General features: G+C 41.5%; 1 protein-coding gene across 8 annotated transcripts in view; it reads left to right on the forward strand.

Annotated features, from left to right (window-relative positions):
• The window catches only part of LOC134352669 (ryanodine receptor 1-like), a 581,514-nt gene that overhangs the window by 323,802 nt on the left and 233,334 nt on the right, over positions 1-24,378 (forward strand). For all 8 annotated transcript variants that reach the window (XM_063060038.1, XM_063060039.1, XM_063060041.1 and 5 more), the window contains 7 exons: positions 9,093-9,233; positions 10,261-10,424; positions 16,334-16,412; positions 18,829-18,918; positions 19,059-19,202; positions 21,972-22,049; positions 23,600-23,675. In XM_063060038.1, coding sequence (XP_062916108.1) covers positions 9,093-9,233; positions 10,261-10,424; positions 16,334-16,412; positions 18,829-18,918; positions 19,059-19,202; positions 21,972-22,049; positions 23,600-23,675 — 772 coding nt within the window. The remainder of the gene's footprint in view (positions 1-9,092; positions 9,234-10,260; positions 10,425-16,333; positions 16,413-18,828; positions 18,919-19,058; positions 19,203-21,971; positions 22,050-23,599; positions 23,676-24,378) is intronic.

Consider the following 24,378-nt stretch of genomic DNA (forward strand, 5'->3'; position numbering starts at 1 on the left):
AGAGGACATGCTGAAGCTTTTGGATAGCATCAAGTTGGATAAGTCACCGGGACCAGACAAGATGTACCCCACGCTACTGTGGGAGGTGAGGGAGGAGATTGCTGAGCCTCTGGTGATGATCTTTGCATCATCAGTGAGGTTCTAGAGGATTGGAGGGTTGCAGATGTTGTTCCCTTATTCAAGAAAGGGAGAAGAGATAGCCCAGGAAATTACAGACCAGTGAGTCTTACTTCAGTGGTTGGTAAGTTGATAGAGAAGATCCTGAGAGGCATGATTTATGAACATTTGGAGAGGCATAATATGATTAGGAATAGTTAGCATGGCTTTGTCAAAGGTAGGTCATGCTTTACGAGCCTGATTGAATTTTTTGTGAATGTGACTAAACACATTGATGAAGATAGAGCAGTAGATATTGTGTATATGGATTTCAGCAAGGCATTTGATAAGGTACCCCATGCAAGGCGTACTGAGAAAGTAAGGAGGCATGGGATCCAAGGGGACATTGCTTTGTGGATCTAGAACTGGCTTGCCTACAGAAGGCAAAGAGTGGTTGGAGACGGGTCATATTCTGCATGGAGGTCGGTGACCAGTGGTGTGCCTAGGGATCCGTTCTGGGACACCTACTCTTCGTGATTTTTATAAATGACCTGCATGAGGAAATGGAGGGATGAGTTAATAAATTTGCTCATGACACAAAGGTTAGGGGTGTTGTGGATACTGTGGAGGGCTGTCAGAGGTTACAGCGGGACATTGATAGGATGCAAAACTGGGTTGAGAAGTGGCAGATGGAGTTCAACCCAAATAAGTGTGAGGTGGTTCATTTTGGTAGGTCAAATATGATGGCAGAATATGGTATTAATGGTAAGACTCTTGGCAGTGTGGAAGATCAGAGGGATCTTGGGGTCCGAGTCCACAGGACACTCAAAGCTGCTGTGCAGGTTGACTCTGTGGTTAAGAAGGCATATAGTGCATTGGCCTTCATCAACTGTGGGATTGAGTTTAAGAGCCGAGAGGTAGTATTACAGTTATATAGGACCTTGGTCAGACCCCACTTGGAGTACTGTACTCAGTCTGGTCGCCTCACTGCAGAAAGGATGTGGTAACCATAGAAAGGGTGCAGAGGAGATTTACAAGGATATTGCCTGGATTGGGGAGCATGCCTTATGAGAATAGGTTGAGTGAACTCGGCCTTTTCTCCTTGGAGCGATGGAGGATGAGAGGTGACCTGATAGGGGTGTACAAGATGATGAGAAGCATTGATTGTGTGGATAGTCAGAGAATTTTTCCCAAGGCTGAGATGGCTAGCACGAAAGGACAGAGTTTTAAGGTGCTTGGAAGTAGGTACAGAGTAGATGTCAGGGGTAAGTTTTTTTACACAGAGAGTGGCGAGTGCGTGAAATGGGCTGGCAGCAACGGTGGTGGAGGCTGATACGATAGAGTCTTTTAAGAGACTCCTAGATAGGTACATGGAGCTTAGAAAAATGGAATTGCTATGGGTAAGCCTAGGTATTTTCTAAGGTAAGGACATGCTGGGCACAGCCTTGTGGGCCAAAGGGCCTGTATTGTGCTGTAGGTTTACTATGTTTCTACATCCTCCTTTGCATCCACACACCAAGCACACAAAATAAATGTTGATCATCATTGTCTGGTTTTCAGTTAATTGGCATCCAAAGCTCCAGGAAACCATTGTCCAGGGCTGCATTTTAAATTTAATGTACAATCCTCAGTCAGGTCTAAAGATTGGTTACTGAAGTTAATATAACCTAACTCCAGAATATGCCCTAATACCCACGGCTCATGAACCCTTTCTCACCAGTGTGTTTTTGAAATGTGGGAGGAAACTGGAGCAGCCAGAGGAAACACAGTCACAGGGAGAACATACAAACTCCCTACAGACAGTAGCAGGAATTGAACCCGGATCGCTACTGCTGTATAGCATTACACTAACTGCAATGTTACCCATTGTATGTTTGAATTGGGTTTTCTTTGTCAGTAACTGTCAAAAAATCTGGTTTATCTGAGAGAATTGTACAGTTCTTAAAAGTTGAACAAATAATTCCAATTGCAATTTGTGGTATTGTATGACAGATGTGTTGTGGGTGGATCGAACATTGAGTGCTATCATTTGTCATTCATTACTTGTTTTCAACATTACCAGCTGAAATTGGGTGATATTTTCTGCTTACGATTAGCTGTTGGTCACTCATTTAGAAGTGTGCTTCCTCAGAGGCCTCAGCATTATTCAGGTTATTCTCCCACTTTACATAACCTTCAGTGCTCTGCTGTGGAAGTTTGAAACATGACACTGCCAGACTGCTGCAAAGCCACACATGTATTTTGAATGTGTACTACCATTTTCCCAGTTATCACCTCTTTCCCAGGTTGCTTCCGTGCATCAGAATCAAGTTTGTTATCACAAGCTTACGGCATGAAATTTGTTGTTTTGTGGTGGCACTATAGTACAGTACATAAAATATACTGTAAGTTACAATAAGAAGTAGATTTTAAAAAATTAGTACAAAAAGAGGGCAAAATAGTGAGATAGTGTTCATGGGTTCGTTAATCTTTAAGAAACCTGATGGCAGAGGGGAAAGAACTGTTTTTAAAATGTTATGTGTGTGTCTTCAGGCTCCTGTATTTCCTCCCTTATGGTAGTAATGAGAGGACATGTCCTGGGAGGTGAGGGTCATTAATGATGGATGCTGCCTTTTGAGGAACCACCTTTGGAAGATGTTGTCAATGGTGGGGAGGTTAGTGCCCATGATGGAGCTTGCTGAGTTTAGAGTTTACAATCCTCTGCAGCTTTTTTTTTGATCTGGTGCATTGGCCTTCCTGGAATCACAAACAAGAGAAAATCTGCATGTAGCGCCCTGGGGAAGGTTTCACTGCTAACGTAATGGCCTTTCTGTAGAAGCAGTGTTTGGGATATGGTTAGAGATAATGGGTGCTTTGGACTGTGAGCCACCCAATCCCGGGAGCTGGGTTTTTTTGTGTGTACCTGATATTGGTGTGAGCTGGGGTCTTTGTTCGGCGGGAGATGAAGAGAGAAGACACAGGAGAGAACCAGGGACGGTGATTCGATGGAGCAAGGTGCCAAGGTCTACTGAGGATCAGTGAACATGACTTTTGGAAGAGTTGAGCTCCAATTTGTGCACGTTTGACTGTTTAATTGTAAGGGCCCTTTTTTGTTTTTTTTTTCTTTCTTTTCTTTACTAACCCTTTAGTTAAGGTAACATTCATAATTATAATTCCTTTAATCGTATGCAGTGTGTTGTCTGTTATTTCTTGGCACCAAGTTGTAACAGGGTAGGAAATTACACAGCATCCACACAAACCGGGGTTTGGGATGGGAGAGATGGCTAATCTGTGCCATGTTTCCTGCCAGATTCGTGCAAAGAATTAGGAAGACATATTTCTTATTTCAGAGTTAAATGGCTTGCCCAGATTTTGAGACATTGAACCCTGTTCCCACTCTATTCAATATTGAAAGAACTTTAGAAGTTTCAGTGAGATCTTTTATTCACTTCAGAGGATATGGGCTACACAATCCCTTCTCATACTGCAACCCACCATCTCTGGAACCAATCTGGTTCAATGCCTCTATAGCAAGCATGTCCTTTAGTTCAAGAAACCAACATGGTACACACGAGGTGCAATCTCACCAAGTCCTACATGTTTATGGAAAAAACTCTTTACTGACGTACTCAAGTCATCTTGCAGTAAAAGCCATCATATCATTTGCATCTGGGGAGGGTGTGGCTACTGTACAGGATCGGAAGAAGCTCGAGAAAGTTGTAAAATTAGTCAACTCTATCTTGGGTACTAACCTCCAAAATATGTTCAAGGAGCAGTGCCTCAAGAAGACAGTGTCCAATATTAAGGACCCCCATCACCCAGGCCATGCCCTCTTCTCATTGTTACCTACAGGAAGGAGGTACAGAAGCCTGAAGGCACATTCACAGTGATTCAGGAACAGCTTCTTCCCTTCTGCCATCCGATTTCTAAATTGACCCCTGAACACTACGTCCCTTTTTACAATTTTTTGTGGTTTTGCACTATTTTAATGTAACTATTTACTATACAAATACATACTTACTGTAATTGATTTTATTATTTTGTCTATGTTATCATGTATTGCATTGTACTGCTGCCACAAAGTTAACAAATTTCATGACATATGCCGGTGATATTAAACCTGATTCTGATTCTGTCCTTCTTAAAATACCTGGAAGTTGAGTTCTTTTCAGTTCAGTTAAGATGTAAATTTGCCATAAATAGCTCAGAATGAGACAGTCTATTTTTATACCAAGCAAGACAAAAACCATTCTTGCACGGGAATAACATGGCAAATATCAGCCATAGTATAGTATGATCATCTCCAGCAAGAGTACATCCAGGCACTTTGCCATGATGTTTCACTGGTGAAATGGGTGAAATGGGTGAAATGGGTGGCATTCTGGCACAGCCACAGGTCGTGCTGCTTCACAGCTTCATGATATCAGCCCTGTGCGTTGTTAGCGGCTTTTCTCCGTGATTATCTCACACCCAAAACTTGTGTTGGTGCACTCATTGGCTACTGTAAGTTACTCCTTAGTGTAGCTTAAGGGCAAAAAGAATCAAAAGGGGATTGCTGGACGTGTCTGAGAATAAGCAGCAGTGATATGGGGAAATAAGGAAAGAAGTGGGATTAATCAGGTTGCTGACATATCAGCTCATGGGCTGAAACCTCCTTTTATGTCATAGGTATAATGTAAGACCAAAGGCGAGCCGATGAGCATGCCTGGTGTTTCCAGCATTTTGAAGGTGGAATAGCTTTCAAGCAATTCATCCTCCTGTAGGTTACTAGGGTTGAAGAGAGAACCATTCAGTCACACCACACATTCTCCACTATCCTACTTCACCCATGTTACCAGGGGAGTGCTAGTTCCTCTGTACAGCACAGGTCAACTATCTTCCTGCAGGAATACAACACTCATTTTGCCAGCAAGTTCTTGCAGTTGCCTGCTAGCTGAGAATTCAGATCACTGCTAGTCATGGCAAGAGCTCATCTATACTCAGAATTTCTTGTTCGTAGTCATTCACTGTTACCTTTCATGAACTTGGCTTATAGCTACTGTGGAAATACTCCATAATGCGTGTCTTGTCCAGGCAAGAAATGATACTCCATTGCAAACCCAATCTGCTTTGGAGCTGATTTAAAGTTACTGTAAGATTACATTTTTATGATCCTCGCTGCAGAATATCTACCTTACAATGTACTTAGTAATTAAGTATTAAGTTTCTACTTAGCAGTGATCATAGAACATTGATACAGACTTCCAGTACGTCCTTACTGGTGCCACTTAAAAAGAACAGAGTTTAAAAAGTGACAAATTTCAATGTCACATACCTCCAAAATTTGAATATTTGGAAGATGATGTAAGTTGGGAGTAAATGAAAATATTTAAAATGTAGGTGCTAGGTGTATGTAGGAGTGAGGCTTGGAGTTTTGGTTTATTTGTGAAGGTATAGTAAGGAAATGGTGCAAAGTTGTGTCTGATATTTGTTAAATGAATACTTGGTGTATTGGGTGCAGTGTTGTTTCTTGGGAAACTGAGATTCATTAACGTGTTCACTGACCTTCACCGCGTGTACAAGGTGATTTTTTTTTTCAGTACTTCATCCAGACCCTATTGTACTTCTGTTGGAATTGATCTCTGCAGGAACACCTTGCCAAGAAGATACGACAGGCTTTTGAGGGGTCAGCAACAGAAAAACTCAGACTTCCTTTTCACGCCTTCCACTGAACAATGAAAAACACCTGAAATGTTGGGTGTGCACTTTTTTTTTTGCATGTTCCACCACAGTTTCTCCTAAGAATGTCTTCCAGTAGTTGAAACCAATTAGTATTTTCCATTTCAAGCACAGCCATGGTTTGCTGGTGGGAACAAATGTCAAAACGATACCCCTGAGGAAAAACAACACAAGAAAATCTGCAGATGCTAGAAATCCAAAGCAACACACTCAAAGTGCTGGAGGAACTCAGCAGGCCTGGCAGCAATCTATGGAAAAGAGTATGGTCTCGGCCCAAAATGGTGAACTGCTTACTCTTTTCCATAGATGCTGCCTGGCCTGCTGAGTTCCTCCAGCATTTTGTGTGTGTTACCCTGAGGAAAAATTCAGTTTCAAAAGAGTGTGATAGTCTCTAGTTGAGCACTGTAATAATGAGAATGAAGTGTGCTCAGTCACTTCAGTTCAATTAATGCAGTTCAAGATAGTGTAGATTGCTCATTTATCATGGTTCCAACTGTCATTTTATGGTGCAATCCAATTTCTACTCACATGAAAGCAGGGGAAGCTGAATTAATTAATTCTGTGCCACTACTTTTTAAAAAATGAAGCTACTCTCGTGTGTTTAGTGTTGTGCTCTTATATTTGTGGAAAAGGTCCATTGATTATGTTGTAAAATACAGTACCACTTTGGATTCACAATATCATCTTCCATTAATCCCAATAATTCTCATCCCATGGCCAAGTGGTTTCTAAAATGAGACGGATAAAAATTAACATTAGGAATTCTCTTGGAAAGAGTGTCACTATGATTGAATTTCTTCTATAAATGGAGGGCACAATAGTTCAATTTAATACCAGTTTATCATGCCGAGACAAGGGAGTCTGTAACGAGTTGAGGAAGGAGTTATCCTAGATTAGGAACGTAGGCTATATGATGGAATAGTGGAAAACTGTCAAAGAGATTTTTAAGTATTCAACAGAAGTATATTCCAGTTAAAAGCAAGGACGGTAATGATGGGAAGAGCCAGCGCTAGATCACTAAGGAAATGAAGGAAGTCATCAAACTGAAATCTTATGCATACAAAGTTGCCATGAGTAGAAGGAAACTGGAAGCTGGGAAAAGTTTAAGGAGCAACCAAGAATCACTAAGCAAGCAATAAGGAAAGATAAGATAGATTATGAGGGTAAACTAGCAGGAAATATTAAAAAAGGTTGAAGTTTTTATAATTATATAAAGTAGAAAAGGGAGGCTAAAACAAATGTAGGTCCCTTGGAAGATGAGAAGAGGAAATTAATATCTGGTAATATAGAAATGGCTGAGGCCTTGAACAACTATTTTATGTTGGCCTTCATGGTAGAGGACTGATCTAACAAGCTAAAGAAAGATGTTATGGATGTGATGGGACGTGAGGACCTTGATACAATCTCTGTCATTAAGGAGATAGTGCTAAGCAAACTAGTGGGCCTAAACATAGACAAGACCATTGGTCCTGATGGAATGCATGTCAAGGGACTGAAAGAAATAATGTAAATTATAATAGAGGCATTTCTTATACCTCATTAGAATTCTTTAGATTCTGGGCAAGTCCCACCGCATTGGAAGACAGCAAATATCATGCCATTTTTTTAAAAAAAAGGAAGTAGGCAAAAAGCCAGGTAACTATAGGCCAGTTAGACAGATAGAAAAATACTTTATTGATCCCAAAGGAAATTACAGTGTCACAGTAGCATTACAAGTGCACAGCTATACAAATATTTGGAGAGAAGTAAGAAAGAATGAAAAATAAGTTACCTCAAACAGTCTAACAGGAGGGGGTCATCACTTCCCTGGCTATAGGTTGACTCATTATAGAGCCTAATGGCCGAGGGTCACAATGACCTCACATAGCACTCTTTGGAACAGTGCAATTGTCTTAGTCTATTACTAGAAGTGCTCCTCTGTTCAGCCAAGGTGGAATGCAGAGGGTGAGAAACATTGTCCAGAATTGCCAGGATTTTCTGTAGGGTGCTTTAATCTACTGCACCTCCAATTAGTTTAAAGTTTATCGTCTGGAAAACTTGAAGCTATCATTAAGAAAGAAATAGTAAGACATCTGGACAGAAGTGGTTTCATCAGGCAGATACAGCTTGGATTCACAAAGGGCAGGTTCTGTTTGACAAGCTTACTAGAATTCTTTAAGGATATAATGAGCACAGTGGACAGAGGGGAACAGGTGGATGATGTATACTTGGATTTTCAGAAGGCTTTCGATAAGGTGCTGTATAAAACACTTATCCATGAGATAAGGATGCAGAGAGGTAGGGGGGGTAAGGTATTAGCATGGATCGAGGAAGAGAGTTGGAATAAGTGAGTGTTTCGCTGGTTGGCAGTCAGTGGTGAACAGAGTGTTGCAGGGGTCGGTGCTGGGCCCACAACTGTTCACAATATACATTAATGACTTGGAAGAGGGGGCCAAGTATAGCGTATCTAAGTTAGCTCAATGGCAGTAAAAGGAGTGGTTAAAAGAAACTGAAGAGGATGTGGAGAGTCTGCAGAGAAATATAGCCAGGTTAGGTGAGTGGTCAAGGGTTTGGCAGATGGAATACAAAGTCGTCCACTTTGGAAGGAAAAATAGAAGATCAGGTCATTATGTAAATGGTGTAAGAATGCAGCGTGCTGTTGGGCAGAGGGACTTGGGAATGACTGAACATGAATCGCAAAAGATTGGCTTGCAGATGCAACAGGTTATCAAGAAGGCAAGTGGAACGTTGCTCTTCATTTTGAGTGGAATTGAATTTAAGAGCAGGGAGGTTGATCTACAACCACTGGCTTTAGAGGTGGTGCAGAGGCAGTTCACCAGGTTGACTCCAGAGTTGAGGGAATGAGCCTATGAGGAGAGATTGAGTCACCTGGGTCTATCTGGATTTCAGAAGAGAGAGAATTTCATTGAAACATAAAATTATGAAAGGGATTGATACGAGAGAGGTAGGAAAGTCATTTCTACTGGTAGGTGAGACTAGAACTTAGGGAACCTACCCTCAAGATTTGGGGGAGTAGATTTAAGAAGATGAATCAAAACGGCTTTTCCCAGAGAGTAGGACTCTGTGGCATTCTCTACCCAGGAAACAGTAGATGCTACCTCGTTAGATATATTTAACACACAGTTGGATAGATTTTTGCATAGTAGGGGATTATGGTAAAAAGGAAGTAGGAGGACCTAAGTCCACAGCTAGATCATTCATGATCAGCAGAGCAGGTATGATAGGTCAGATGGCCTAGTGCTGCTCCTATTCCTTATGTTCTTCCGTTAAAAGTGTTCCTTCTGTTTCTCCCATTGCAGCTACTAACCAACCACTATGACAGGTGTTGGAAATACTACTGCCTTCCATCTGGATGGGCAAATTATGGTGTCACCTCTGAAGAAGAACTCCATCTGACTCGGAAGCTCTTTTGGGGAATCTTTGAGTCAGTGTCTCAGAAGGTATGATCACTGAAAGGACCATGGAAGTAACTGAACTATCTTTATGAATTGGTACATCAACACCTCCATCCTAAATAAAATAGCTTATGTCAAGATAAAGTGTGTTTGTACTGGGGAATGAAATTCTTCTCCAGAAATTTTCTGCTTTGAGTTTTCACAGTGCATGTGGGGAGCAAAATCTCTGTATATTCCTGCTCCAGTAATGTGTTTTATTCAGCCTTGGAATAGGTGCTTACCAGATGATGAAAGTCAGCAAGTATTTCAAGTGCAGAGGAAAGCATAAGTGTGCCCAGTCCTACCCTTTTGAGTAAGGATCCTTGCAGCACAGTAATCAGCATTGCTGAGGTCCATAATAGATCATTGCCTTATTTGAGACCAGATCAACCAGGAATGCCTGCTTTGGCCCAGGAGTAATTTTTGCTCACTTGGCCATTGGTGGAATGTTGTGAAAAATGGCAGGTAATAGAACGTCAAGAAGAACATCATCACTGTGTTGGATTATTACAGTGTGGGCTGCTGTATACCAATTAATTTTTGAGTTGGGATTATAAATTGTACATGACTGTTATGTCCACTAACAAAGAATTTTCTAATAATCTCTCTGTGATCAAATGCCACAAACGCCCTGGTTGAATTTTTCTGTAATCACTGAGCTCAGTTTGTTACCGGCACTGGTTGAGCACATCGGATGAAGAAGGCTAGTTTTTGCAGTTAATGAAGACTTTCACAGCAATCACCTTGTATCCCCGATTATATTCCAGTTCCTGCCTTTAGCAGCCAGCTCCTGCCTCTCGCACAAGGTCATTTCCTCCTACTCGCTTGCTTCATCAGTTCTTCCCCAAGTAGCTACGCCCTTAACCATGGTTCAGGGAACTGACCATGAGCTCAAGAGTCTATTTAATCTGCTTTATCTAGGACTCAACAGTACTGAACATTCATGTGTGTTAACAGTTTTATAGAATGCTGTTATATACTGAGTGATTGTACTGATGTTGAAATATAAACACATTTATTGCATGTTTTACAGAAATATGATTCTGACTTGTTCAAGACAGTCATGCAGTGCCTCTGTGCAATAGCTGGTGCACTCCCACCCGATTACGTTGATGCCAGCTATTCCTCCAAGGTCGAGAAGAAAGCTTCAGTGGATGCAGAAGGCAACTTTGACCCCAAGCCTGTGGATACTATGAAGTATGCATCGTTCGTTTATTTATTTATTGACAAACAGCACAGAACATGCCCTTCCGGTCCCTCATGCCATGCTGTCTAGCTTAATCCTAGCCAACTCTCAAAACAATTTACAATGATCAATTAACCTACCAACCCAGTACGTCTGACTGTGGGAGGAAACCGGACTACCAGGGGAGAACATACAAGCTCCTTAAAGGCAGTGACGGGAATTGAACCTGGGTCGCTGGTACTGTGAGGCGTTATGCTAACCACCATGCCATACTGTGCCTCCCCCATTGTTAGATTAGATTGTTCTATTCTTCTCAGTTTAACTTTAGACTCTAGTGTACGGTTTGGTGAACCACAATAAAACTGATAATCTGACACGCTCGGGATTTTGGTGATGCTGGGCTAGCACGTTTTCCAGACTATTGAATGTTATTCTTTTAATACCCAGCACATCTTTTTTTGTTTATTAATGCATTTTATAGTTAACTAGGCAGTCAAAAAGGAGCACAGATAACAGGACTGCGGTTAGGTCAGGGAGGGTGAGGGGAGGGAGCACAAGAATTGAGGCCACAGTAAACAGAAGTGAGTGCAGGAACCAGAACCACACTGAGTCGGAATGGAGCTTGGAAACCGGGGCATCAACGAGTGAACCAGAGCCCCAGCGAGTGGAAGGGAGCCCAGCAAACATTACCTGGTGAGCTCGTTGCTGAACCATCAGGATTACCAATCAGTTGGATGGTGAATTATCAAAGCTTTATTGTATAATTTGTTACTTGAATATTTCAATAATAGATTATTGTGGTAATTAAAGGAGGACAGCATGTTTGTGTGTCTTGTTGACTTTCCCAACTGGTAAGAAGTTTGTTTCAACATACCCCCTGAGTCTGTTTGTGGGCAGCACTGCAGTGGTATGCAGGAATTGAAGGGTGCTCTTCATCAGTGCAGTCACCTGATAAAGCAGTCACGTATTTTCTGAATTCGCTGTTTAGAAAACAACCTAAACCTTTATTCTTTTTACACTTCCCTACACTGTATTCCATCTGCCACTTCCTTACCTGTTCTCCTAATCTGTCCAAATCCTTCTGCAGACTTCCTGCTTCCTCAGCACTACCTACCCCTCCATATACAACAGAGGGATGGGAACCAGTGCAGAGAGACAGAGGGGTGTAAAGTGAGCGTAGAAGCAAAAAGTACAAAGGGGAAAAGTAAAAGTGGCAGGCCGACAAATCCAGGGCAAGCATTAAAAAGGGCTAAGAGAGTTGTAAAAGAGCGCCTGAAGGCTTTATGTGTCAATGCAAGGAGCATTCGTAATAAGGTGGATGAATTGAAAGTGCAGATTGTTATTAATGATTATGATATAGTTGGGATCACAGAGACATGGCTGCAGGGTGACCAGGGATGGGAGCTCAACGTTCAGGGATATTCAATATTCAGGAGGGATAGACACGAAGGAAGGGGAGGTGGGGTGGCGTTGCTGGTTAAAAAAGAGATTAACGCAATAGAAAGGAAGGACATAAGCCGGGAAGATGTGGAATCGATATGGGTAGAGCTGCGTAACACTAAGGGGCAGAAGACGCTGGTGGGAGTTGTGTACAGGCCACCTAACAGTAGTAGTGAGGTCGGAGATGGTATTAAACAGGGAATTAGAAATGTGTGCAATAAAGGAACAGCAGTTATAATGGGTGACTTCAATCTACATGTAGACTGGGTGAACCAAATTGGTAAAGGTGCTGAGGAAGAGGATTTCTTGGAATGTATGCGGGATGGTTTTTTGAACCAACATGTCGAGGAACCGACTAGAGAGCAGGCTATTCTGGACTGGGTTTTGAGCAATGAGGAAGGGTTAATTAGCGATCTTGTCGTGAGAGGCCCCTTGGGTAAGAGTGACCATAATATGGTGGAATTCTTCATTAACATGGAGAGTGACGTAGTTAATTCAGAAACAAAGGTTCTGAACTTAAAGAGGGGTAACTTTGAAGGTATGAGACATGAATTAGCTAAGATAGACTGGCAAATGACACTTCAAGGATTGACGGTGGATATGCAATGGCAGGCATTTAAAGGTTGCATGGATGAACTACAACAATTGTTCATCCCAGTTTGGCAAAAGAATAAATCAAGGAAGGTAGCGCACCCGTGGCTGACAAGAGAAATTAGGGATAGTATCAATTCCAAAGAAGTAGCATACAAATTAGCCAGAGAAAGTGGCTCACCTGAGGACTGGGAGAAATTCAGAGTTCAGCAGAGGAGGACAAAGGGCTTAATTAGGAAGGGGAAAAAAGATTATGAGAGAAAACTGGCAGAGAACATAAAAACGGACTGTAAAAGCTTTTATAGATATGTAAAAAGGAAAAGACTGATAAAGACAAATGTAGGTCCCTGCAAACAGAAACAGGTGAATTGATTATGGGGAGCAAGGACATGGCAGACCAATTGAATAATTACTTTGGTTCTGTCTTCACTAAGGAGGACATAAATAATCTTCCAGAAATAGTAAGGGACAGAGGGTCCAGTGAGATGGAGGAACTGAGCGAAATACATGTTAGTAGGGAAGTGGTGTTAGGTAAATTGAAGGGATTGAAGGCAGATAAATCCCCAGGGCCAGATGGTCTGCATCCCAGAGTGCTTAAGGAAGTGGCCCAAGAAATAGTGGATGCATTAGTGATAATTTTTCAAAACTCGTTAGATTCTGGACTAGTTCCTGAGGATTGGAGGGTGGCTAATGTAACCCCACTTTTTAAAAAAGGAGGGAGAGAGAAACCGGGGAATTATAGGCCGGTTAGCCTAACGTCGGTGGTGGGGAAACTGCTGGAGTCAGTTATCAAGGATGTGATAACAGCACATTTGGAAAGCGGTGAAATGATCGGACAAAGTCAGCATGGATTTGTGAAAGGAAAATCATGTCTGACGAATCTCATAGAATTTTTTGAGGATGTAACTAGTAGAGTGGATAGGGGAGAACCAGTGGATGTGGTATATTTGGATTTTCAAAAGGCTTTTGACAAGGTCCCACATAGGAGATTAGTGTGCAAACTTAAAGCACACGGTATTGGGGGTAAGGTATTGGTGTGGGTGGAGAATTGGTTAGCAGACAGGAAGCAAAGAGTGGGAATAAACGGGACCTTTTCAGAATGGCAGGCGGTGACTAGTGGGGTACCGCAAGGCTCAGTGCTGGGACCCCAGTTGTTTACAATATATATTAATGACTTGGATGAGGGAATTAAATGCAGCATCTCCAAGTTTTCAGATGACACGAAGCTGGGTGGCAGTGTTAGCAGTGAGGAGGATGCTAAGAGGATGCAGGGTGACTTGGATAGGTTGGGTGAGTGGGCAAACTCATGGCAGATGCAATTTAATGTGGATAAATGTGAAGTTATCCACTTTGGTGGCAAAAATAGGAAAATAGATTATTATCTGAATGGTGGCCGATTAGGAAAAGGGGAGGTGCAACGAGACCTGGGTGTCATTATACACCAGTCATTGAAAGTGGGCATGCAGGTACAGCAGGCGGTGAAAAAGGCGAACGGTATGCTGGCATTTATAGCGAGAGGATTCGAGTACAGGAGCAGGGAGGTACTACTGCAGTTGTACAAGGCCTTGGTGAGACCACACCTGGAGTATTGTGTGCAGTTTTGGTCCCCTAATCTGAGGAAAGACATCTTTGCCATAGAGGGAGTACAAAGAAGGTTCACCAGATTGATTCCTGGGATGGCAGGTCTTTCATATGAAGAAAGACTGGATGAACTGGGCTTGTACTCGTTGGAATTTAGAAGATTGAGGGGGGATCTGATTGAAACGTATAAGATCCTAAAGGGATTGGACAGGCTAGATGCGGGAAGATTGTTCCCGATGTTGGGGAGGTCTAGAACGAGGGGTCACAGTTTGAGGATAGAGGGGAAGCCTTTTAGGACCGAGGTTAGGAAAAACTTCTTCACACAGAGAGTGGTGAATCTGTGGAATTCTCTGCCACAGCAAACTAGCTATGTTTAAAAGGAAGTTAGATATGGCCCTTGTGGCTACAGGGGTCAGGGGGTATGGAGGGAAGGCTGGGTTCTGAGTTGGATGATCAGCCATGATCATAATAAATGGCGGTGCAGGCTCGAAGGGCCGAATGGCCTACTCCTGCACCTATTTTCTATGTTTCTATGTTTCTATGTCTTTGTATCACCCACAAACTTGACCATAAGGCCATCAATTCCATCATCCAAATCATTGACATTGAATTGACTTTATTTCTTACATCCTTCACATACATGAGGAATAAAAATCATTACATCACGTCTCTGTCTAAATGTGCATATGATGTGGAAAAAAAGCAGCACCAACACTGACCCCTACAGAACACCACTGGTCACCAGCAGCCAATCACAAGGGGCCCCCTTTATGACCCCAACACTGACCCCTACAGAACACCACTGGTCACCAGCAGCCAATCACAAGGGGCCCCCTTTATGACCCCAACACTGACCCCCACAGAACACCACTGGTCACCAGCAGCCAATCACAAGGGGCCCCCTTTATGACCCCAACACTGACCCCTACAGAACACCACTGGTCACCAGCAGCCAATCACAAGGGGCCCCTTTATGGCACTCTGCCTTCTGCCAGTCAGCCAATCTCTGTCCTTGCTAGTATCTTTTCAGTAAGACTGTTTAGCAGCCGTGTGTGTGGGACCATGTCAAAGGCATTCTGAAAATCCAAGTAACATTCACTAACTCTCCTTTTTCTATCCAATCCAGTAACTTTCCTGTCATTGATGTAAGACTCACTGGCCTATAGTGTCTCGGATTGTTCTTACTTTTCCTCTTAAATAGTGGAATAACATTAGCAGCTCAGCAGTCCTCCAGGACTTTGGCTGTGGCTAGAAAGGTCACATTGGTCAAGGCCCCAGCAATCTCATCTCTTACCTCTCCCAATAACCTGTGATATATCCCATCAAGTCCTGGGACCATCTTTCAGAGACCCAGCATTACCTCCTTTATAATCTTGAAATGCCCTATCTTTCTTGGTAAATACCAATACAAAGTACTCATTTAGGATATTACCTACATTTTTCTTCCTTTTTCCTTGAGTGGTTCTACCCTCTCCTTAGTTATGCTTTTGCTCTTGATAGAGTACCTGGGGATTCTCTTTAATCTTACTTGCCTGCTTCTCCTAATTCCTTTCTAAAGTTCCTTACTGGCTTCTTTATTATCCTGAAATGCTCTTTTTGATTTTTAGCTTCCTAAACATTACACACACTACATTTATCTTCTCAAGATCCAAGGTTTCCATACCTTGCCATTCTTGTGCTTTCTTTGTACTAGAACGTACCTGTCCTGTACTCTGCACAGTTGGTCTTTAATCTTTTACAGAAAGTGGTGGGTGCTTAGAAAGTGCTGCTAGGTGAGGTAGTAAAGCAGGTACATTAACAGATACATCCTTGAGAAGCGTTTAATGCAGACATACAAACAGGCTGAGAACAGAATGATAAGGACTATGTACAGGCTGAAGGGACTTGGTTAGATTAGGGTCATGATCAGCATAGACAGTAGGCCAAAGGGCTTGTCCTACACTGTTGTTCTATGTTCTGTGTTCAGCTGTTATGCTCTGTGCATTCCAATAAGATGATCATCATAAAATCGCAATTCAACAAAGGTTTTGCCCACTCTATTTTTGCTTTGCAAGTATGTCCCAACTATTTTAAGAATTTTAAAATGATAATTACAAAACAGTTGAATGGAAATTGCTCAATATGTATCAACTAAAAATGAGCAAGAGATGGTCTCATCTATGAAAGAGGCACTAAAAGCAAGGTAGTCTCGAAAAGTAGCAAAGTCTAACCATAAATAATAGATAAGGAAGGTTTTTTTTACACAGAGTGGACTGGTAGATTTATCTGCATATGTGAATCAATGTTTGATAATATTTGATTTTTACAGTGTGATAATTCCTGAAAAATTGGACCTCATCATCAACAAATATGCAGAGTATACTCATGACAAGTGGGCTTTTGAGAAGGTATGATATTTCAAATGCTTTCAATTTCTTAATTTGTTTTACTATAGGAATGTCATGTCTTCAACCAGATGCTTGTGTAACATTAAAACTCTAATCTATATGAAGCAGTAGTTATGTGGATCATTTTGCAATCAAACTACTGCAACATGTTTAGTTGATCATGTTTCTGTAATTTTCATGCCAGTTTAAAATTCAGATTTTCTTTCAGTACTTCTAATGTGTTCACAGCAAAGAAAGTTTGTTGAGATCAAAAGTCAAACTAAAACTCATTCCTCACTGTTGAGCGTGAATGGGAAATATGCCAGGAGTTTAACAACTGGCCTTTATTGTCAGTTTGACACCAAAAAACCAGTTCTCTGGTCTATCCAAAAACAATAAATACTGAATTATCACAACGGTATTTTCAAACAGTACGTTTGCATAAATGTAAAAATACACAAGCTACGGTACAAATTGAATGTTCCTTGCTGGAACGAAGCAGGGGTTAGAGGTTCTGGTGTCTAATGTGTTCCCCTCCTAATATCTAACATCATTGGACAGTACAGTCTATCACCTGCACTCAGCACTAGCCAAAGCTAGTTTTTAGATAGATAGATAGACATACTTTATTGATCCCGAGGGAAATTGGGTTTCATTACAGTTGCACCAACCAAGAATAGAGTATAAGCATGGATTCAGATATAGACCTGTGCAAATTACTGGCCTTTACACGCTGAGCAGAAGCCTGCATGTCCTTTGTCCCGTGCCCATGTCGCTGACCTTTGAGTTTATACCCCACTGTCCCCATTTTGTTCTTTTTAAGTCTGATTATTTTGCCAGAGGAAACGCTGTTGTCAGACTTCTCAGAGTTTCGTGTCCAGATTGATTCCTAGTGACTCTTTAAACAGCCTGGGAAGATGTACACGCTCCCTCCTTGGAGCCGTGGGAAATCAGTGAAGTCATGAGACCCCAGCGATCAGCTTTCCATAATGGGAACAAGGGAAGCTGGAATAGATCATGGGGAACATAGTACAAAGCTGGCCTCTGCAGTCCTGGTTACCATTTGCTCCTGCCCACATACAGTAGCTCCCATGACTTTCCTTGCTGCTTTTAGAGTCAATGTCTGATACACTTTTTAAAATGGCGAGAAATTGCAGTCCATAAAAGTAAATCTTAAGTGCATGGAAATTTGATTCCATAGTATTTGTTTTTGTTTGTGTTTTGCAATTGAAAACTGATTTTCCTGGAAGACAAGCACGATGTGTCATTAAAACCTCTGCTGGAATCCTTTCCGTCGTGAGTTACCCTTGTAGTTGAATGTGATTTCCGCACCATTGAAACATGGGATCTTGGCATTTCCGTACAAGACCGTAAGACATAGGAGCAGAATTAGGCCATTTAGCCCTTTGAGTCCGCTTCGCTATTTCATCATGGCTGATCCTGGATCCCATTCAACCCCGTACACCTGCCATCTCACCATGTCCCTTGATGCCCCGACTAATATAACCTCCTTTTTTGGAACTTTGCAGGAACTTGTACCACATTAAACTGGAGACATTATTGGACACTCTCAGCATAACATACTTTCCACAGTGCAGAACCAGCCTGTCCTGCTGGAGAATAGGTGCAATAATGGAATCCTTGCCTTTGCTATCCCACTCCCAAGGTCCCCACTGACTGTAACACAGCCAGTCAGGCAAATTTTCTGCTAATCTCTGACACCCTAGCGTCCGGTCCTTACAAATTATGACCAGTGCCAAAACATTTCCTACGTCTTCTCCACTCACTTTATCTAACTACAACCCCATGACCTAGCACCAATTTTGGAAAGTCCTGATCCCCTCTCAGCATTTGCTGGAACGTCTCCAGTCCATTGCTCCATCACTATAGCCACAGGCACAACTAGGCATGCGTGCCTTGCTGCCAGCTTGACTTCTGAGATTGGGATAGTATTGCCTGTGGAAGAGAGGTATAAAGGTTGACCAGTTTTCCATCAGTTCCAGATGAGTTCCACCCCAGCGAGAAGTTTGTAGGAGGTAAGGTGCAATATTGCAGCAACAAGAACTGAAAAAAATTGTCAGTCATTGAGTCACAGTGTAATGAAGAAGCCCTTAAGTCAGACTCGTCCATGCCAACCAAGTTGTCCATGTATTTCTCTATCTCTAACAGTAACCTTTTCTAACTTTGTACTATACAAGTGTCTTTTAAATGTGGATAATGTACCTCAGAGATATAAAATGGAAATTAATTGTTGCAGGCATTTGTAGCTCTAGTCCCTCCCAGCTGGAATCCAACAGGTTTCAGCCATCTGCTGGTATTGGATGGAGCTTCTCCCTCTATTTCTCCTGGATGTATTGCAAGATGAAGATCACACCGTGTGTGTCAGAATCTGCAATCAATTCTGCACTATAAACCCAATGTATTTTTTTTAAATTAGATTCAAAACAACTGGAGTTACGGTGAAGTTAACGATGAAGAGGCCCGAACTCACCCTTGGTTGAGGCCATACAAAACATTCTCTGAAAAGGTATAAAACTTACTCAATTGATCTCTGATCATGTAAATGCCTTCACCGGTATAAACACCCATAATAAGTGCCTTTGTTGATTAACTTTAACCTTAGTAAGTTTCTGGGCTGCAACTTTTAAACAATTACCTTGTTTCCAGGACCGAGAAATCTATAGATGGCCAATCAAAGAATCCCTGAAGGCTATGATTGCTTGGGAGTGGACAATTGAAAAAGCTGTTGAGGGGGTGGACAAAAGTGAGAAAGGAGAGAAAAAGGCTCGCAAGATTTCACAATCTGCCCAGGTAAGTGTACTTTGTAACTAACATTTTATTCAGTTAAAACGGTCTGATGAGATATTGGATATCTGATATGACTTCAGTTAAAATGGTCTGAATTTGATATGGCTCAGTTTGCAGTAGTACTTAACCTCACAGTTTGTAGTGTATATGCTTCAGTGAACTTCTATCCTACGTTCTTTCATAATATTACAGAAAACTTTCAATGAAGAGGTCATTCAGCCTTTTGTGCTTGTACAAATTGGAAAAAGGTGTACAGCATAACCTAATCCCAACATCCAGGACAAGTTCCATTGTCTTGAAATACACATGAAAGTACATTTTAAATGCAAAGTGTGCCTTCAGAACTCCAGGGCACCGCAATTCCCTTTGGCTAACTGAGGAATAAAATGTTCAAAGGTCGATGCCGCAAGCCCAAGATGCACAGAACAGCAGTGACCCTTTGTGCTTCAAAGATATGGATAATCTATAGCAGAGGAGAACTATCACTAACACAGTCTGCACAAAATCCCCCAAATCCTTTGGCAGGATTGATAGAACACAGAAGAGTACAGCACAGAAACAGGCCATTCGGCCCACAATGTTGTGCCAAACCAGCTAAAAAGCAAATCAAAAACACCAAACACTAATTCCTCCTACCTACACCATGCCCATATCACTCATCTTCCTTACATCCATATGCCTATCCAAATACCTCTTAAAAGCCTCTAATGTATTTGCCTCCACCACCATACCAGGCAGTGTATTCCAGGCATCCACCACTCTCCGAGTAAAAAACGTACCCCTCACACCCCTCCCCACTCCTGAACCTACCCCCTCTCACCTTCAATGCATGCTCTTTGGTATTCGACATTTCAATCCTGGGAAGCAGATACTCCATGTCTACTCTATCTATGGCTTTCATAATCTTGTAATCCTCTAACAGATCCTCCCTCTGCCTCTGGCACTCCAGAGAAAACAACCTAAGTTTATCCAGCTTCTCATGACAGTACATACCCTCTAAACCAGAAGCATCCTGGTAAACCTCCCCTGCATCCTCTCCAAGGCCTCAACATCCTTGTTATGGTGGGATGACCAGAACTGTACACAATAGCCCAGATGTGGTCTAACCAGAGTTTTATGAAGTTGCAACATAACCTCTTGACTTTTGAACTCAATGCCTCGACTAATAAAAACAAGCATTCCATAAGCCCTTTTAACCACCCCATCGACCTGTGTAGCCATTTTCAAGGAGCTATGAACTTTGATCCCAAGATCTCTCTACTCAGTAACACTGTTAACGATCGTGCCCTTAACAGTGTACAGACACCTTGTATTTGCCCTACCGAGGTGCAACACCTCGCATTTATCTGGGTTAAACTCCATCTGCCATTTCTCTGCCCATATCTGCAGCTAGTGTATCTTTAGTAGACAAGGTATATAATATAAGAGCTGGGAATTGTATGAAATAGTGGTGATGGAGAAGTGTGTGATTTCTGGTGGCTACACGACAGGAAGGATCTTATTTGTACTGGAAAGGGTACAGAGCTGTTTCACAAAGATATCACCTGGGGTGGAGCATTTCAATTATGGCCAGGCTGGGTTTATTTTCCTTGGAGTGGAGGAAGCTGAAAGGCAGCCTGACAGAGACATACAAAATTATGATGGACATAGATAGTAAGACACTTTTCCCCCCCGAACAAAGGTGACAAACATTTGTTCACAGATTTAGTAGACATTAACTATGCTTTTTGGAATAATTCCTCAAAATATTCTTGGTATTTCTGTGTCTGACCAACATGTTATTGCATTTGTTACATTGATAGCTAGGAGGGCCATTTTGTTGAAGTGGAAGGATACGTCAGCTCCCACTTTGTCACAATGGTTCTCTCAAGTGATGCTATGTTTTAGTTCAGAGAAAATTAGAAGTCAAACCTTTGAACCTTTATTTGATTTTGAGAAAAGATGGGGCTCATTTGCTCGTTATTATCATTTGAGCTAATTGATATAATTTTTCCACAATCTAATTGTAAATTTTTTAGTATATTGTCTTTTCTTGCTGGCGGTTTGATGTTTATTTTTAGAAGCTTTTTGTATGACGCATGGCTCCGGGGTTGTACAACTAATGGGTTCTTTTTTTTTCTCACTTTTCTGCTTAGTAGGTTTTTTTTGTTATCACAAATTTTTTTTTCAATGTTTAAGATAATGTCTTTTTTGAGACATTGTAAGTGTTGTTACTTCAATGTCCTCGTTATTTTTTCTGTATAATATAACAATAAAAAGATTTGGAAAGAAAGATTTAGGAGACAAAGAGAAGGAGGTTTACATAAGGCTTGTGGAAGAACGTTTGGCACCCAGGGTTGTTTGAAATCTAGTGGCTGGTGAAGGCAGGGACTCTCATAGCATTTAGGAAGCGTCTCATGAACACTTAAATCGTCATGGCATAGAAAGCTATAGACCAAGTGTAAAAAAAAAATGAGATTGATATCAATGGATACTTGGTGATTTTCATAGACTCATTGGCTGAAAGGTGTTTCTCTGTGCTGTGTGACTCCATGACCCTTAAATTGGAATAGGAGCACTCAGGAAGGCACTGAATATCTTGAATTTGATTGATGGAAACATGAGGAGGCCATGTGGAAGTAGTGGAAGGAACCCACATCACAAACAATTCTCCCACCCTCGTAGTCAAACAGCACCTTTGATTGAATAAGTTCAGCAGGGTTTTAGTCTTACTATGCTGTTAGTCATTATCTTTTTGGATTCTGCTTTACTGTTCACTAATTTCTCTTGCAGGTGGTCTATGACCCCAGTCATGGTTACAATCCACAGCCACCTGAACTATTGAACATGACCTTGTCTCGCGAATTGCAGGTACACAGGCCGGCTTGTTCCTGCTTACTAATTCCTTATTTTTAGTAGAATGTAACCAACCAGTTTACTTTTTAACTATTCAGAAGCTGGCATTTTTATTGCTCGCAGAGAGCTTGGGCAAAATTGCAAGCTCAGCTGCAAATTGTGTCAAATACAGTTATAAGATGATGGTGCAAGTTAATGGGCTGTCGTAACTTATGCCAAATCATTTGTACCCCAAGGTCTTTAAGAATTTGCTTCAGGTTGTTTAAAGCTTGATTTGCAGCCTCTGACAGAAGCAAGAGAGGTACTTGCTGAGCCTTGGCTGATGTGGCTGAGTAGATTATCCACATGCACAAATAAAGTTCAAGTTCAAAACTCAAAGTAAATTTATTATCAAAGTACATAAATATCACCATATACAACCCTGAGAAAGGCATTCCGAACCAAATTGTGTCCTCCAGTCTGAACCCCAGAGCACCCAAAGCCTCATTTATCAGTTCATTCATATTAACAGGCACAGAGCACAGCAGCTGGGGCAGTCTTCATTGCCTCAGAGGCATGGAGAGAGGAGTGACCATTGTGAAGAGTGAGCGAAATCGGCTCTCGCCTTAGATCCCAATACTCTGTCCTTTTAGTCTATCTGGGCCAGCATCTAAATTGAAACAACGAACAGTAAGAAGCTCTGGAACCCTGGAAGAGGAGTGAGCAGCGCGGAGAGCGGGCGAAATCAGCTTTCGCCTCCGATCTGGGCCAGCGTTTAAATTGTTTAAACAGCGAATCGTACCTAGCACTAGGACTCAGCTACCGTGAATGGCTCCGGGCCTAGACCACGCTGCCCAGCGACTTGCTTTGGGCTCAGATTTCGCCGCCCATTACGACAGATCCATTATTACAAACAGGACAATCCATAGTAACTGTCAGGATATAATATTTGAGGATAAACAAACAAGAAGGACCTAATTAATAAATATAGCCATTCCAAACATACGTAACATACAGAAATCAGTAAGTGAAAATCACCAGAAATATGCTGAATTAATAGAGGAAATTGGAACGTGAGCAGGGTATACATTGTCCCAGTAGAAATATCTACAATTAGTACTATCCCAAAGTCACTACACAATAGCATTAAGCAATTAGGCCTACACGATAATATTTATGTAAATCTCCAGAAAGCCACAGTACTAGTGTTTTCTAAACACTATTAGAATAGTCCAAAAGTTCCTAGCAACTGAGATATGAGCATCCCTGGCTATACCCATACCTCAGGATTTGCCAACTTGAGCTGAGAAAAAATAAAATAACAATATTAATAATAAATAAATGATAAATATCAAGATGAAGAGTCCTTGAAAGTGAGAAATCAGTACAAAAAAAGTGTTTAGTTATGTTTGATTACGTCATGTTATTGAAGTTTGACAAATGTAGGAATTTTGTACAGTATTCAGTTTTCCACATTCTTCACTATTATCCTTTCTAAAGTCTGGTTAAGCAGACATAATGGCTCATCTCATTTCTTTAAAATGTTAAATTTTGTCTGTTACCTAAATGCACCCTGTATTTTGCAGTCAATGGCTGAGCAACTTGCTGAAAACTACCACAACACTTGGGGTCGTAAGAAGAAGCTGGAACTACAGGCCAAAGGTTTGATTATGTTATCAGTCATGTACCACTATGTATTAAAATAGCTTTCATAGATGGTGCATCTTCTATCACAGCAGCATCAATGTGGTTTTGTTTCTGTTTAATAAGATATTTGCATTATGCGGTATCTTCCACGTTACGTTCAAGACTTTATCTTAAGGTTCAAGACCTTATCATACATAAAGGCTGAGAAAATCTTCAGCTCAACTCCAACCCCCACATGTTGCTATACAGTTCAAAGTTGATCTGACCTGAAGTAAAACAATATTGCACAAATTTAATGCCCATGGTAAAATTCGACTGTTGCCCTCACAGCACCTTGTCCAGTACAGGGGTTCCCAAACTGGGGTCCACAGACCCCTCGGTTAATGGTAGGGACCCAAGAAATTTAAAAAAAGGCTGGGAACCCCTAGTCTAGTATAAAACTCTTCCAAGTAATATCAGCAGTAGTTCAAGAGGTAACATTCACTTCCAGTAAGACTTAACATCCCTCTGGTTGTAATAATTCTTATTCACTCAAAGGACAAGCAAATTTTACTAACCCTGTTTTCTTGAAACAGTACTATCAAAACTCCAATGCTGATAACTGAGACCAGCAGCAGCTCTCAAATACAGTTTCATATGGGCAACATTAACTAGCTTCGTGACAGTCACTCACAACTTCCCAAACTCAGAATCGTTCCAGCCTGCTTCTGCTAATCAC

This window comes from Mobula hypostoma, chromosome 10, assembly GCF_963921235.1.
Source record: "Mobula hypostoma chromosome 10, sMobHyp1.1, whole genome shotgun sequence".
NCBI lineage: Eukaryota > Metazoa > Chordata > Chondrichthyes > Myliobatiformes > Myliobatidae > Mobula > Mobula hypostoma.